The sequence below is a fragment of the Rhinopithecus bieti genome, unplaced genomic scaffold, assembly GCF_001698545.2.
Source record: "Rhinopithecus bieti isolate Rb0 unplaced genomic scaffold, ASM169854v2 scaffold_15087, whole genome shotgun sequence".
NCBI lineage: Eukaryota > Metazoa > Chordata > Mammalia > Primates > Cercopithecidae > Rhinopithecus > Rhinopithecus bieti.
In genome coordinates, this window is record NW_016808547.1 from 1,106,089 (window position 1) to 1,121,593 (window position 15,505).

A 15,505-nucleotide genomic window follows, 5' to 3' on the forward strand; every position below is an offset into this window, starting at 1 on the left:
GCAGCACTAAGGAAATCCAGCTAACATCTTGCCCCAATGCACAGTGTGCAAGTGTGACACACACACACACTCACACTACTACAGTACTTCCTAGCCTAGACCAGGACTCACATGGAGCCAGGAAATAGTCAGAGACTCCTATTCCAGTCTAGAGCAGGGGTCTCAAACTCAGATGCCTATAGGAATTAGGCAGTTCCCTAAAATGAGCAAAATGGGCAGATGTGAGTGATAGCAGAGAGCCAACGAGTATATCTGCTCAAAGGGTCAGCTCTACATAGGAATACAGACCTAGCGCTACCAGATCACTTCCCTAAAAAAAGTCCAGGTTTCAATTCAGGTTTTGTCATATATAGAATTCAGTATTTTTTTAATCACCATGCGGACCAAACAAAATACACCTACAGGCTCTTGGGCCACCTGTTTGTACCTTGGCACTAAGGAGTAAATTTATATCAAAGAATTCACTTGCTCAGGGCCACTAGAGCACCTGACTTGCAGCTGTCCCTATGATCCTAAGACTTGGAGCCCCTAAGACCCAAAAGCATGGAAGGATGAATGTACCTCACTGCACCCTCACCTCCAAGCCCCAACACTAGCCCAAATCTCTCAACTCTTACCCAAGTATCAGGTTACTTGCCTTGTGGAAGGCTCTTCTCAGGTTAGAAAGCAAATACTCTCTCCAGAGCAGCTCAGGCAGAACAGCTCTTTATGTTATTTCATTTGCACTGAATAAGGTCCTGGGGGATGATGGTCCCAGGTGATGAGTGAAAGCCACAGAGAAAGAATCTCAGCACAGCAGCACCTTGTGCTTACCCGACTCACCCACACTTTTGATGTGGAAATTGCAGCTATGAGGCCTCCTTGTATGGAAAATGAGAACCTCCTTATCCTCTCATCCTAGTCTGGATCATTCTAGTGCCAACAGGCTGCATAAGCCTGGGGCAGCACCTAGAGGGTGCAGGACCTATAAGCCCGAGCTCATCTGACTGCTGGCCCCAGCTCAGCCTGGCCACTTCCTCCCCACACCCCTTTGGGTCATGCTCAGAAAACATGGGAAGTGAGACTTTCAGAATGACTTGACAGAAGTGTGGGGGCCTTGTGAGCCCTGGGATCAGCCACCTCTCCATGCACAGTGGAAATAATGAAAGCTCCAGGTGAGAGCTCTTGTAACCCACATTGTTTACAACGGACAGCATCCCACAACAGACACATGCCAGGACAGCAGCCCATGGGATGTGGAAACAGCATTGAACTTGAACTTGGAGACAGAAAACCTAGGTTTTGTAACCTTGATTGAGCCTTACCTTTCTCATTTATAAAATGACAAAAGAAAATGCAAGAAGTCATTGAACCCTTCTTTTGAAAGCAGTTCACAAGCTAAAAGGTTCTCTTCAAATGGAAAATCTTACTGTGGCCAAGTGCTACCATGTCCAACCATCACAGGACACAACTTGGGTCTCATGTCAGGAGGCTACTCAAGCTACTTCCCCTCTGGCCCAACTAAGGTGGCCACACAGCCATAATAAGCCATTGGTTACTGCAGATGCTTACAAAGGAAACCTACCTTTAATGTTGCTTCATCCAGAACCTTCACCTCCTCGATGAGTTGTTTTAATTCTTCTGAGCTCAGCAGGGAGATAACAGACTGACCAGACTGATGGGAACTGTGGTCCCCATCATCATCTTCCTTGGCTTCCGTGAGACCCTCTGTATATTCTCTCAGCTCTGAAAGGCTTTCATAGGGAGAAACAACACACAGTATGAACAATCCTATTAAAAAGAGATAACAGTAATTGTATAATTATTCTATCCCAGGTGTGGTGCCAAGCATTTATGTGCATATTATTTGATGCAACAAATCTATGAGTAGATACTAGCATCCCTTCACTCTACAGATATTTCCCAGCAGCATAAGAACAATAAATAAAATTAATAAATGCAGAGCTACTTTGATCAGAGGGAAGACCAAGTCCCAGCCCTACAGCAGGAACCCCATGGCATGCCTGACATCCCCTTGGTTCTGCAAAGAAGGTCTCATTCATCTCCTAATTTGAGCTGATGAGGAATCTGAGGGTTAGCATGGAAAGAACCTGCTCATAGTCAGACTCAGTGCCTGAGCTGAGACTAGGACCCAGACATCCTAACTCCCTGACCAGGGAGTTGAACCCATGTGCAGAGTACAAGTGGATTCCATTTGGAGAGCAGTAAGAATTCCCGATGGATAATCTGGCCTCATTCAGGTCTTTCTGAGTAACCGCAGGACATTTCAGATGTGCAACAACCTTCCAAATCTCCACAGGTGTGCATCAGCCCTCATGAGCAATGCACCAGGGAGCCAGTCCCACCTCCTACCTCCCAGCCTTCCTGAAGCTAGGTGTTGTGAAAACTTCTCCTTAATATGGAAGGCAGAGGTGTAATACCTACAGACAGACACACACACACACACACACACACACACACACTCTCAGACATCTGCACACACACATGGAAAGAAAGAGGCAGAACAATTCTTTAATCAGTGTATCTGAGAATTTTTTAAATGATATATAGAATTATTTTTAAAAATAAAGATGAGAAAGATACAGAGAAACACCAGGTATAGAAACTCACTTGAGCGAGAACCCCGTGTCCGAGGCAGACGTTTCAGCAGAACCATTTGCAGCTGAGTCTTCATTGGATGATGATGTTGGAGATGCCCCTTCCTTGGGGATGCAGGGAGTCTGGGCACAGGAGAGAGAAGATGGAAGGCACAGCAAGGATTTCATGACAGCCGATGACACTTGGCTGCTGATAGAGTAGAGTTTGCTGGTCTTTTCATCAAGTAACTTCGTCTCACAGGACTGGGACCTGGTCAGGGGGAAGCTCCGTGCTCGCTGGCTTGGCATCTTGAGCACTGGACCTTGAGATTTCTCAGTCTGTGTTGACAGCAGCCTTAGAAGTGGGTCCGAGCCAGTGGGGAGAGTTTTCTGATTGGGCTGCAGCCCTGGGGGAGGGGACTCAGACACACCTGGGTCTCTGGCCTCCATGGCTGCAGGGGACCCTGAGGGCAGCACTTGCTCAGGCTGCTGGGGCACAAGAGTGGGTGCAGCCCCTCGCCCCAAGAGTCCTCCCTCGTGCTTCCCAAGAGGTTTTGCTGCCTCCCCAGAGGAGGGCTGGAGGCTCAGTCTCTGGGCTCCTTTGTCAGGCAGTTGAGAGGAGCCAAAGGTTTCAAAGGAGCTGATTCTCTGCTTGATGGAGGAGGAGGAGGAGGAGGAGGCCCGGATGTGTGGTCCCAGGTGCTCTCTGGAAGCAGGTGCTGGCTGGGTGGACAAGGCAGGATCAGGGAGCCCTCTTGGGTCTGAAGCACGATTCCTCAAACCTTTCAAGCTTTGGCGAAACCAGGCTGGCTTGGGAGCCACAGGAGGACCCTTCTTCACAGTGCTCCTGTCTGCTGACTTGTAAACTTTGGGAGTGCCGTTGGCGGTGTCCAGCTTTGGTGGGGTCCCATCTGGGTGGCCCTGTGTCCCATCTTCTTCACTCAGGCTGGCATTGGGCTGTAGAGGCATGTGGCCAGGGTTCTCACTCATGATGGGGCTAAACAGGTTTTTGATGCAGTCGGAAATCCTAACCCAAGGGTCTTCGGCTGTGGTATCAAAGCTATAGTCCATCCGAGCCTGCCTCTTAAGCAGTGGGTGTTTAATCGGGGATGTTTGGGTCACTACAGTGCAGAAACAAGGCCAAAGCTGTGCATTACATCATACTGTGACTTTTCTTCCTAAATTCTAGTTTCCAAGCTGAACAGCAAGAAGTATTCAAGAGGAGGAGACTAGCAGAAGTGGGGGACACCCAGGTGGGTGAACTCCAGGTGCTATTACCTGACTGAGCTGCCAAAAGGCAGGAGTGAAGAAACAGAAGTAGGAGTTAATCTCACAGTATCGTAGTGTTTTAGGCCTAGAAGGGTGCTCAGAGAATATCTGGCCTGATCTCTGGCATTTTACATTTCAAGAAGGGTAAGGGGCCATCTGATGGCAGTGCTCGGGCAAGACCCCATGTCTCCTGGCTTTCGAAGTTCATGTCCTTTCTTCTGCACTAAGGAGCCTCCAAGATACTGTGTTAAATGTGTAAAGCCAAAGCAATTCTCTTGCCATTTAAACTTTTAAGACAAAGGTCATGAGTTGGCAGCTGTTTGTGCTTTGGCCTACCCATGTCATTAAAAAGCAAGGTGCCAGTGCACAACTTCCGATGGGGCCACTCCAGCTCCCCATAGCTCTTCACGCTCCCTCTCACCTAGCCAGCATTTCTCATGTATGTACCTGCCTGGCCCTGAAGCAGTGTGTTTGCTGCTCTCCCTCTACACAGGTCATTGATCAGCTTGCTCAGCAAAGGAGTGTTTTCCCTCCCTCAAAAGCTGATGAAAAGGTTCCAGGTAGAAAGAAATATGTGAAGTAGGATTCTCAACCTTGGCTACACACTGGAATCTGGAGGGCTCTGAAAAATACTGACACCCACCCCTCGGTACTGATTGAAGATACCTGGGATGCAGCCTGGGTGTTGGTAATGTGATCAGCAGGGGATTGCAATGCTCTGTGCCAGCCGGAACCTCAGGCATGCCCTGGAGCACATAGAATTCTTTCTCAGAAGCCAGCATTGAACCAGCATCATATCTGCATGGGTAAGGCAGACTGTGCCCCGGCTCTCTTTCTGAGGGGCAGAGGAAGGCTGGGCCTGTGTGCTTTTTGGGGATGCTTGCTACTGGAATGCAACCCAGTTTAAGGAACTCTGATCCCTCCTGTCTGTTGTCTCAATGCCAGGTTTCAAAAGAAGTGAATCATGGAGCATTACACCTTGATGATATCAAAGAGAAATTCTGCACAATCTAAGAGACTGGCCTTTGGCAAGTGAGCCCAGGCCTCCAACCTGTTTCTGCCTTTTTGAATGGCTTGGCTGTAAGGGGCTATTGAGAGAATCAGGAGGCAGAGGTTCCACAGGCAAGCCCTTTGCAGATTGGAGTGACAACCTCCCGTCAGTTAAACACTGAGGCGTTTGCTTTCGCTAGTATGTTCCTCAATTAGGGTGACTAAGGGAGAGGAGCCTCCACCCACAGGTCCTCTGCTCTGGGTGAGATGTGCTAGATCTTTCCAAAATGTCCCTTAGCCCTCCAAAAGTCTTTCATGAACTTTTGCTGTAGTGTTTCTCAAACAGTCATGGTTTATAGCCTATATGTTTATTTCCTGCCACTACTAGTTGCTCCTTGGAGGCAGGACCTGACTACCTGGTCTCATCCCTTTCTCTCTCTCCCCAGCATCTAGCACAGGGCCTCACGAAGCTAGCAATCAATGTGTGCTTGCTGAATGCATACCATGTGAATCTGGGCTCAGAAAGGCAAAGTAGGTTGCTCAGAATCATGCTAATGACAGACAGATCCAGGACTCCCTGACTTCAAGTCCTATGCTCTCCCTAGCAAGCTAATACATATTTGAGTTATGTCTTAGCATTGTCAGGTGTACCATGTGGACACACCCTTGCTATCCACTTCATGGAGGAGGTGACCACTGGTAAATGCTATTTATACTTTTCTGGTATTGCATTCTCTGACTCAGAAATCCTGAATGCAGCAGGGCTGTTGCCTCTGGAATGTTGGCACACTGGAAGCAGCTGCCCAGGATGGCATCACCCACAGCATCACCCATCCACCCAGGAGGCTCCCCACCCTGGACAGTACCTCCATGGTGCTGCTGCTCAGCACCTAGGACCCTTGACTATTGATCAGCCGGGTCCAGCGGTGTTGTCAATGCAGAGCACTCTGATCCTCAGGCCAGTTTGTGCTCTTATCCCTGTACCTTTTTTCAAAAGACCCTTCCTTTTGGATGATCTCAATGAAGCTTACCTGGGCTGGCTCTTCTCCACCCTGGCTCGCCCTCTGTGGAGGACTTGGTCTGTGGGCAGATACCAGGTCCTGGGCAACTGGCAGAGGCACTAGGGCTTCTCCCTGCTGTGTCTTCCTGTGGTAGCAGCAGTGGCAGCAGCTCTCTGGCTTCCTGTGGTGTAAACAGGAAGCGAGACCGTGTCAAAACGGTAGCCTCAAGCTGTGAGAAGGCAAGACACGCTTTGATTGGGATGGAAAAATGGATATTGAGCTGCTTTCAATGAGAAGTTCATCAGCAGCCATGTAAAGAGGGTTTTTTTTTTTTTCTCCTTGGTGCTGACATGGCAGAGACATGCAGAGCATCCCTTGACTTCCAGCAACCTGGTGTCCAGGTCATGGGCTCATACTGTTGACATACATGAAGACCCTGGCTCTTTATGATAGGAACAAAAGGCTTTGAGTGTGGAGGGACCAGGAACCAGCATTGCTTCAGTTACAGTTGCATCCTGGTGAACTACCCACCCCAGGAGGGTACAGGGCAGTGTAGAAACAAGGCAGCAAAAAACCTGGCAGCTAGTGTTCCCTAAGGTTAGAGCACTCAGGAAAATACTTGTCAATTGCTGTCACTTGTTAAGCACTCTTCAAATATTTAGTAAGTGTTCTGCAAAAGATGACAGATACTCAGCACCTGTGCCATTGCTCCCCTCTGTGGCACCTTGGGTGACATCATCAATCTGTTGCAGAGTTGTTTCCACCACTGAGCATGGATGCAGCCTTGGGGTCCTTCCAGAAACAATCTAGGGACAAGATGGACTAGGCTCTGAATAGCTATGCAATACTTGAAGAGTCTGTATTATCATACAGTGTGTGCTTAAAGTGCTGTCAGGGCCCAGAGGAAACAGAGAGACCAGTTCCATCCCAGAGGTGAAGAAGGCTTCCTCGAGAAGTGCTTTCTGTCTGCTTCATAAACAGAGTAAGAATTTTCCAGGCAGAGAGGCAGAAGAAGAGGGCTCTAGAGACACAGCCCAACCAAATGTAATACCCATCTGGAAAAAAAGATTGAGAAGGCAGACATCACCAAAATGATGCCATCTGTATTTGATCGTCTGCAAGAGAAATGCTTTGTTATACTGCGGTGGCCTCCACGTCCGGTTCATTCCAGATTTGTGTAATGATGGGCCATTTGACATGGCTGCAGGCTTCCTTCCAGAGAGGAAGGAAGGAGGAAGGAACAAATGCATCCTTTGGGACTAAAAAAGAAATGGCAAATATCCATGGCCTGAAATTTAAGATCTACATTGACAATAAACATTTTGGGGGAAGGAAAGGTCTACAAAAGTTAGAAATGTATTCACAGAGCATTGCCTCAGCTCAAGTTCCCTACTGTAGAACTGAGCTGTAGGAAAGCATTATGAAATATTGAGAGGTCAACTAATTTCAAAGGAATCATTGGGCTTCTCAAACTAGCCCTTAAAAAAGTAAGGCTGAGTCATGGCATTCGAAGCTTAAAATACTGGTCTGATGATCTCTAAGACTCTTGTCCACAAGAGAAATGACATGTGGATGAAATTTAATTTCACCAGGTTGTGAGCTCTGTAAGTTGACATCTGCTGACATTCATGAATTGTTAGCGCTTTTACAGGCAGCCACGTGTGATACCAACTGCAGTCAATGCAGCTTTACATCTTGGAACAAACACGAACGTGTTTTGTCTTTTCATCAACACATCCAATATTGCATCCTCTTCATGGGAGACTTCAAAATTAGCCCCTGAAATAAATTTGATTTTACACAAATTTTTCTCTTACTAGTGTTTCCTGGAACTGTGCTTGGTGGATGAGGGAGGGAGAAGAGAAAGAAGGAAAGAGGGAGAGAGTTGATTCAGCATAGAGGGGAGAAAGTATGTTTTTGTTTGGTTTTTTGTTTGTTTTCTAAGAAAGGATTCTTAGAAAATCTTGTTGTGTGTTGGAAGTTTTTTTAAGCACAGGTGAGAGTTTAAGCTGATTTTCTATAAGAGAGATGTCAGTTTTTTGTTGAAGAAAATATCCCAAAGTTCATATTGCTTGTGAGAGTTAAGTCCCCTTGAATTAGAGTAGATGGGAAAGATTTGGGGGTCATCCATAGCAGCTTGACAACAGTCTTGGGACCCTGTAGAGAAAAGACTGCAGGGAGGGAAGGTCGGGGGGTGAGACAGTGGACACTGTGGCCATGGAAGAAAACATCCAGTGAGAAATCCCCAGGAACGGTCAAGGGAAGTTTGAGAGTGACCTCAAGCAAATTGCTTCCTGTTTTCTATTGCGTGCTATGATCCTTTCTCTGTGACCCCTGAGTGCCCAATAAAAGTATGTCATGCTGATTGCATTTATGGAAATGTTTGTGGGAGAAGGATCTGCTGGCCACGTGGGACAGAGCAGAGCAGACAGAGGAGGCCAGCTGCAGAACGGCCTTTGTCTCCAGGAGACTGTGCTGTTGGGGGCGGGTACAGGAGGGAGCCCTGTGTTCTGCCGAGGCACACAGGGCATGAAAGATGACCTGTGGGGAAGTTCCCTGTCTGGGCTTCCCTGAGGACACCCCAGTTCCTTCTCCAGCACCTTACTTGGGAATATTTCCGTACCCTATGTGGCTCTGCCGAGGGCATCACTGAGACAGACCTGCTGTGGCAATTGCACTCCTCCTTTTCTGGGCCTCCAGGAGGAAGGCAAAATGACTGGCTTCTCAACTGGTTGCTCCTGATTTGCCCTTCTGGACTCGTAGGTCTCAGGCCCAAGGGAAAATGAAATATGGGCTTAAAAGGGGGGCTGGGAGAACAGATCCATCTGAGAATTCCATCATGTGTTGCTAACCAGCCACATCCTGCCAGCACTCTGCAAAACTGCACTTCCTTTTTAGTAACCTGGCTTCCTCCTCCCTCCTTCACTTTCACCCCTCCTACTCAATATCCAGACTCCACCGCTACCCCTCCTGAAGCTTGCCAACCCTCACTGTAGATTGTTTTAGAGGATTTCCAGAGGACCCCTTCCACCTCTCTACATTGTGCTTATGGGAAGGGCCAGGGCCCCTGCAGGGCCATTCCGCCATGGGGGAGGCAGCTTCTGGGTAAGGATGGGAAACTCAGCGTGGTATAGTGGGTAACCTTGACCCACTAGTGATGTGAACTTGAGAGAGTTTCTCAGTTCCCTCTTTGCACAATTGGGACTCTCACCATCAGGTCGTGGTAAGATTTAATTGACACAATGTACATGAAAGTACTCAGTGTAATTAGCCTGTGCATAAAAATGGCTCAAGACATAGCAGCTGCCTGTCAGTCAGCCTGCCTTTTATGCAAGGGGCGGGAAGGAGGGCTTTAAGGGGCCTGATGGGGAAAGATCATGGCAATGAATGCTAATATGCCTCAGATGCTGTCAGGTACTTGCCTTAAGTGGTTACCTTTAATCCTCACAATAGCCCTTGGAAGGAGCCACTACATGCAGCCCCAATTAACGGATTGGTGGGGTCTCCCCAAGGATCCATGCCTAAGGAAGTGAGGAGGCAAAGATAACTGGGGAAGAAATAGGGACCAGTTTCTCAAAATCTTATCAGTCTACTCACTTAAGAAGCAGGGTAAGCAACTCTTGTCCCTTTTTAGTTGTTTTTCGATTGTTTTGTTTTGTTGTTGTTCTGTTTTGCTTTTGTTTTTGTTTTGTTTTGTTTTGTTTTTTGAGATGGAGTCTTGCTCTGTCGCCCAGACTGGAGTGCAGTGGCGCAATCTTGGCTCACTGTAACCTCCACCTCCTGGGTTTAAGCAATTCCCTGCCTCAGCCTCCCGAGTAGCTGGAATTACAGGCACCCACCACCATGCCCGGCTAATTTTTGTATTGTTAGTAGAGACAGGATTTCACCATCTCGGCCAGGCTGGTTTTGAACTCCTGAGCTCATGATCCACCCAGCTCAGCCATCTAAATTGCTGGGATTACAGGCGTGAGCCACTGTGCCAGGCCCCTTTTTAGTTATTTAAGCCACTATTCTCCCTACAAGCAGGACACTCAAAGATCCACAGGCAAAGACTGTGGCCCTGCAGGGGCCCTGGTATTTTTCCTTCATGGTGAGTGAAAAATGACACAGGAAAGGAACCTTAAATTCCAGTGTGTTATGGGTGGGAACCCCGATGCCAGCAAGCAGGACTGGGACTTCAATTATCTGTCAACTTTCAAACCCATCTTTCCATGGTCAGTCCTCAGCTGAGTCCTAAGCAACAGCTTCTTTCTGGTGGAGCAAGAGAAACTTTCATTCTGGCTCTGCTAACACTAACTTTCTAACTTGCCCATGCTCAAGATTTGAGTCTGGTCTTGGAAACAGTCAACCTGTGGACCCATTCTCTTACCTGGCCACAGGTGGGTGGGGTGTGCCCAGAAGAGCATGAGGATTTCTCTCTCTCTTCCAGACTCTTCTGAGGGTCACTGTCACTTTTAAAGTATTTTCTGGGTGGAGGCTTGGGCTTGGAGGATGTAGGCTTTCTCACCAATATCTCAAAGGGTTTCTTCAGTCTCAGTGGTGGGTGGCTGTCCTGGCTCTCTGGGACAGGCGGGCTCTCCTGGGGCAGCCTGGAGGATGCTATAGAAAGCACCACTGGCTCCCTTGCCAGGGGCAGGCTGGGGCTGTGTGTGCTGATGTCCACGTCAGAGGATGGCTTCCCAGCGCTGCCACTCCCAGGACTTCCTCCTGGGGACCCAGACATGTAGCTGCTGTCACTGCTGGAGCGGATCATGATCTTCTGAGCCCTGCGATGCGGGGGTGCTGAGTTCTTCTCTCGTTCCTTCTCCAAGGTGGGCCGCCCGTGCCAACTGCTTTCCAGCCTTTTGACACCTGTGTGGGAAGCACAAGGGAATCTTCATAGCTGAGCTTCAGAAAACAAAAACACCCCCTGGCCTCGCCTGCGACTGCTGCGGGCAGCACACTGCACACCAGCTATCTGTTTCTTATCTGCGCCACTCTGGATCTGGAGTGTGGCAGTCTTGGTGTTGGTCCCCGGCGAGCTGTATGACTTTGGGTTGGGAAAATCGTTCAAGTTTTCTGAGCCTGTGAGTGATGGATATGGAGATATGCCACCCAGATCACCCACTGAGGAAGGGCTTGATGTTCCAGCTGTAGGGAGTGCTGCTGGCAGACTACTTTCAACTGTGGGTCCCTCCAGGGACTGCCATAGCTGTAGACAGCTGCCTTGTCCAAGGTGGCAGCCCATCTCCAGGGACTGCTGCAGCTGGGTTACAGGTCCAGCTATGTTGGTAAACTTGGGACAACTCTAATGTGGACTTTAGCTGCAGAGTTCCAGGGCTTGGCTGAAGCTGTTGGGTGTGCATCTCAGCTCCATCCTCCTTCTGTCTACCCTGCCTGCTCCCCTCCCTGCCACAGGTAGTGATCCCCAGGACACTTCTTAATAAACACGCTGCAGACCAAACTCCATCTTAGAGTCAGCTTCCTGGGGGACCTAACTCCATTTCTGCATCTGTAAAATGAGGATGATAATTTTAAAGTCACTGGGGTTATTTTGAGGCTCAATAACAAAGACAGAGAAACTACCTGTCAAGGCACTTTGAATCTGATACGAAGAAGTCACCATTTCTTTCCAGTTGAGGATGAGGTGAGGGCAGAAAGCCACTATTTCTTAGCCATTGCACCTTCCTCCCTCCCTCCCCATTAGCCCTTCTTCCTGGTTCTCAGTACCCCCTACCCTGGCTTCCAGCACTAGGGCTACCCACATATCCTTGAGAGGCCCTTCTCTGTAGTGGTAAGCTGTCAAGGGTGCCCCTTTCCTAAAATCACAGCTTGAGGCGGTGGGAGAGGATTGAACTCTAGTCCCTTGCTCAAATTCCAGCTTATTCTGAGAGACCAGGAAAGCCAGAGGAGCCCCATGAGAGAGAACCAAGGCCAGTCAAGCTCCTAACTCACTTTCTCTTTAAATAAAAAGTTTTCTTTCTTTTTTTTTTCCTGATCATGAAATAATGCATCCTCCGTAGAGAAAACTCAGCCACAAGGAGGAAGGAATGAAAGTGAAAATTCACTTCACCTGTGTTCCTATCAGCCAGAAATAACTACTGTCAAAATTTTGGTGAGTTTCTCTGTCATGCTTTCCTGAGCATATATGCATGTTGGGTGGGTAGAAATAATAGACCAGAGCTGAAATAAAATGTGTTCTGCTCTTTTCTCTGAACATTTTCCCAGATCATTTAATTTCTTGTCAATATCAGTGCCAATGGTTGCATGTTGTTCTGTCATAAGGATGTTCCGTGGTAGACGTGATTAATGCCCAATGGCTAAGCATGGGAGTCAAGCCAGCTGGATTTCCATTCCAAAGCTTCTGCACTCTAGTGGTGTGACTTTGAGTAAGAGAGTCTCTGAGGACCTCCCTTTTTCTTATAAAATGTGCATAAAAATTATGTGTGAATGCATGAATTAGCACAGTCTCTGACATTACAAATATTCAATAAATGTCAGAATTGTATTCCCAAATCTTAATTTTTCCAATATTCTATTATTATAGACTATGGGCTGCAAACTCAAATGCCTATGAGGCTATTGTGTGAATGGCAACTTGGTAAAGGATAAAGAGAATGGTGGGGACCATAGGGAAGCTGGAGAGAGCCTGGCACATTTGTAGCGATTTAAATTCAGATGCTTTTAAAATCTTGTGTCTTCCAAACAAAGCAAAAATATAAGCTAAATTTAGCTGGTAGCTGCTAGTTTTCAGCATCTGTCTACATACTATACTGGTCTATGGTAACTGCTGTTACTATTCTTTGGATAGAGGATGAGTTAATGGATAAATCCTAAGCTTTCTAAGAAGGCAAAGATATTTTACATCAAAGTTCACCATTTGTCTTACCTTCCAGACTCCACTGATGCCTCTCCTTTCCAAACTTGGTGTTTTCCACAGCCTGGGCCACAGCTTCTTTGAGCTGCTGTTCAGAGACCTAGAAAATATCAATCATCTCCTCAAACAAACAGTGGAAGCTCCTGCATCAGGCTTCCAGCCCTGGACCAGCTCCCAAGCTGGGCCACTGGATTCTGGATTTCTGTCTTTCAACTTACTCTGCAAATAGCTGACAAATTCCATTTCCAGAAATACCCCGGGAATCAATCGTTCCTCAGTATCTTCTAGATAAAGTCCAAAGTCTATCAATGCAGGGGTTCCCAAGGAGGCCCCCTCAACTCTCCACCCTTCTCCCCATTACTTGCTGGAAAATTCTAGGCAAAGTTACCACTTCATGGGTTATCTCTATGAGCTAGTCCATTCTTGGCAATGCTGTCATGACATCATCATTATCAACAATGTCGTAATCATCACAATCACTGTTATACTGTCTGAGCTGTGACTCACAGTTTATCATCACTTTGGAGTAATAGTTAAGAGTATGAGTCTTAGAGTCAAAAAGGCTTATGTTCTAGTCCCAGTTTCTCTGTTGTCTAGGTGTGAACACCTAGACAAGTTATTTAACCTCCTAATCCTCCATTTCTTCCTTCCGTAAAATAATAACAGTAATAAAACCCACTTCAAAATGAGGACAGGTTTTTAAAAAATAAATAATTTGACATCGAAAGTACGGGAAACAAAAAAGTAGATACATTGGACTATGTAAAAATCAAAAACTTCTGTGCATCAAAAGGACATAACCAACAGATTGAAAAGGCAACTCAGAATTGGAGAAAATATTTGCAAATCATATTTCAGATAAATGGTTGAGTTGCAGAATATATAAAGAACTCCTACAACTCAGCAGCAACAACAACAAAGGAACCTGATTAAAAACTGGGTACAGAACCTGAATAGATATTTCTTCAAAGAAGATAAACAAACAGCCAAAAAGCAAGTGAAAAAATGCTCAGCATCACTAATGATCAGTGATGCAAATCACAACCACACCAAGTTACCACCTCACACACATTAGGACATTAGGATGGCTACTGTAAACAAAAAGAAAAGAGGTTGGGCATGGTAGCTCATGCTTCTAATCCCAGCATTTTGGGAGGCTGAGGCAGGCAGATCACTTGAAGTCAGGAGTTTGAGACCAGGCTGACCAACATGGTAGAAACCCTGTCTCTACTGAAAATACAAAAATTAGCCAGCGTGGTGGTGCACACCTGCAGTCCCAGCTACTAAGGAAGCTGAAGCAGGAGAATTACTTGAACTCCGTGCAGTGAGCCAAGATCGTGCCACTGCACTCGAGCCTGGGTGACAGAGTGAGACTCCGTCTCAAAAAAGAAATGAAAAGAACAAAGTATTGGCAAGGATATGGAGTAATCGGGACCCTGGGACTCTGCTGATAAGAACGTAAAATGGTGTAGTCACTGTGGAAAATAGTTTGAAGGCTCCTCAAAAACTTAAAAATAGAATGACCATATGACCCAGCAATTCTTCTGGGTATATACCCCAAAAGAAGGGAAGTCAACATCTCAGAGGAATTTGTACTCCATGTTCATTGTAGCATTATTCACAATAGTCAAAAGGTGGAAACAATGCAAGTGCCCACAAACAGATGATAAACAGCATGTGATACACACACATATGCACACACACACATATACACACTAGAAGATTATTCGACCTTAAAAAGGAAGGAAATTCTGGCACATGCTACAACATAAATGAACCTTGAGGACATTATGCAAAGTCAAATAAGCCAGACACAAAAGGGCCAATTTTATATGATTCCACCTCAATGAACATAGAGTAGTCAAAATCACAGAGACAGAAAGTAAAATGGTGGTTCCTAGGACTTGCGGGTGGGAGAACAGAGGGACTTGTTTAATGGGTAGAGTTTAAATTCTGAAAGATGGAAAGAGTTCTGGAGATAGATGGTGGCTATGGTTGTACAGCAATGAGAATGTCCTTAATGCCACTGAACTGTACACTTAAAAAATTGTTAAGACAGTAAATTTTATGTTATGCGTATTTTACCACAATAAACAACAATAAATAAATCATTTAAAGTCTTGGGCACAATGCCTGGCAGATAGTAAACTCTTAATAGAGGAAAGTTACCATCCACAACAGTCCTGTAAGGTAAAGACCACTCCCCTTTGTCAGAGTTGAGGACCCAGAGGCTCTTGGAGATTAGATAAGTTGCCCAAGGTCACCATAAGCAAGCAGCAGACTGGACACATACTAGGCATTCTACTGCTGGGCCTGGCTCTCTTCTCTCTGCCCTATGCCTATGGTGCCTTTGCCTTTCTGCTGCTCTAAACCTTACCTGTCCTTTCTGACCTGGCTCCCTTATCTGAGCAGCTGGAACTCCAGCTCCCTCACTCTCAAGGCCCTCACCTCTGTGGCCTCTCTGTGTGTGTCTCATCTCTCTGGGAGAATGCACATTCCTTAAGCCCAGGGCCACAGCATTTGCCCACACCTGACCCCTACTCTACTGATTTTCTGCCATAGTCCTAAAAATAGCAAGAGGAAATGATAAATTAATTGGGACCTCTTTCTTTTCTTGTATTGTCCAGAGATTTAGGCCAATTATTTGTTTGTCTTAGTTAAGAAGTTTGCTTGTCTCTGGTGTGTTTAGCCCCAGTGTGCAATCCATAGAATGGGGCTGAGTTTGAATTCTACCACACCATTATATATTGATTTTCCTCATTACTCCACTCTGTCCAAGTGCCACTGGGAGTTTGGGAGTCAGTGTGTTCAAA

General features: G+C 46.7%; 1 protein-coding gene across 6 annotated transcripts in view; it reads right to left on the reverse strand.

Annotated features, from left to right (window-relative positions):
- The window catches only part of IL16 (interleukin 16), a 127,559-nt gene that overhangs the window by 4,879 nt on the left and 107,175 nt on the right, over positions 1–15,505 (reverse strand). For 5 of the 6 annotated variants that reach the window (XM_017886837.1, XM_017886836.1, XM_017886838.1 and 2 more), the window contains exons 11-15: positions 12,705–12,792; positions 10,206–10,687; positions 5,867–6,017; positions 2,611–3,697; positions 1,565–1,733 (exon numbers count right to left, since the gene is read on the reverse strand). In XM_017886837.1, coding sequence (XP_017742326.1) covers positions 1,565–1,733; positions 2,611–3,697; positions 5,867–6,017; positions 10,206–10,687; positions 12,705–12,792 — 1,977 coding nt within the window. Of the gene's footprint in view, positions 1–1,564; positions 1,734–2,610; positions 3,698–5,866; positions 6,018–6,533; positions 6,776–10,205; positions 10,688–12,704; positions 12,793–15,505 lie in introns of those variants that run through there. The other variant, XM_017886841.1, reaches the window with a different exon arrangement.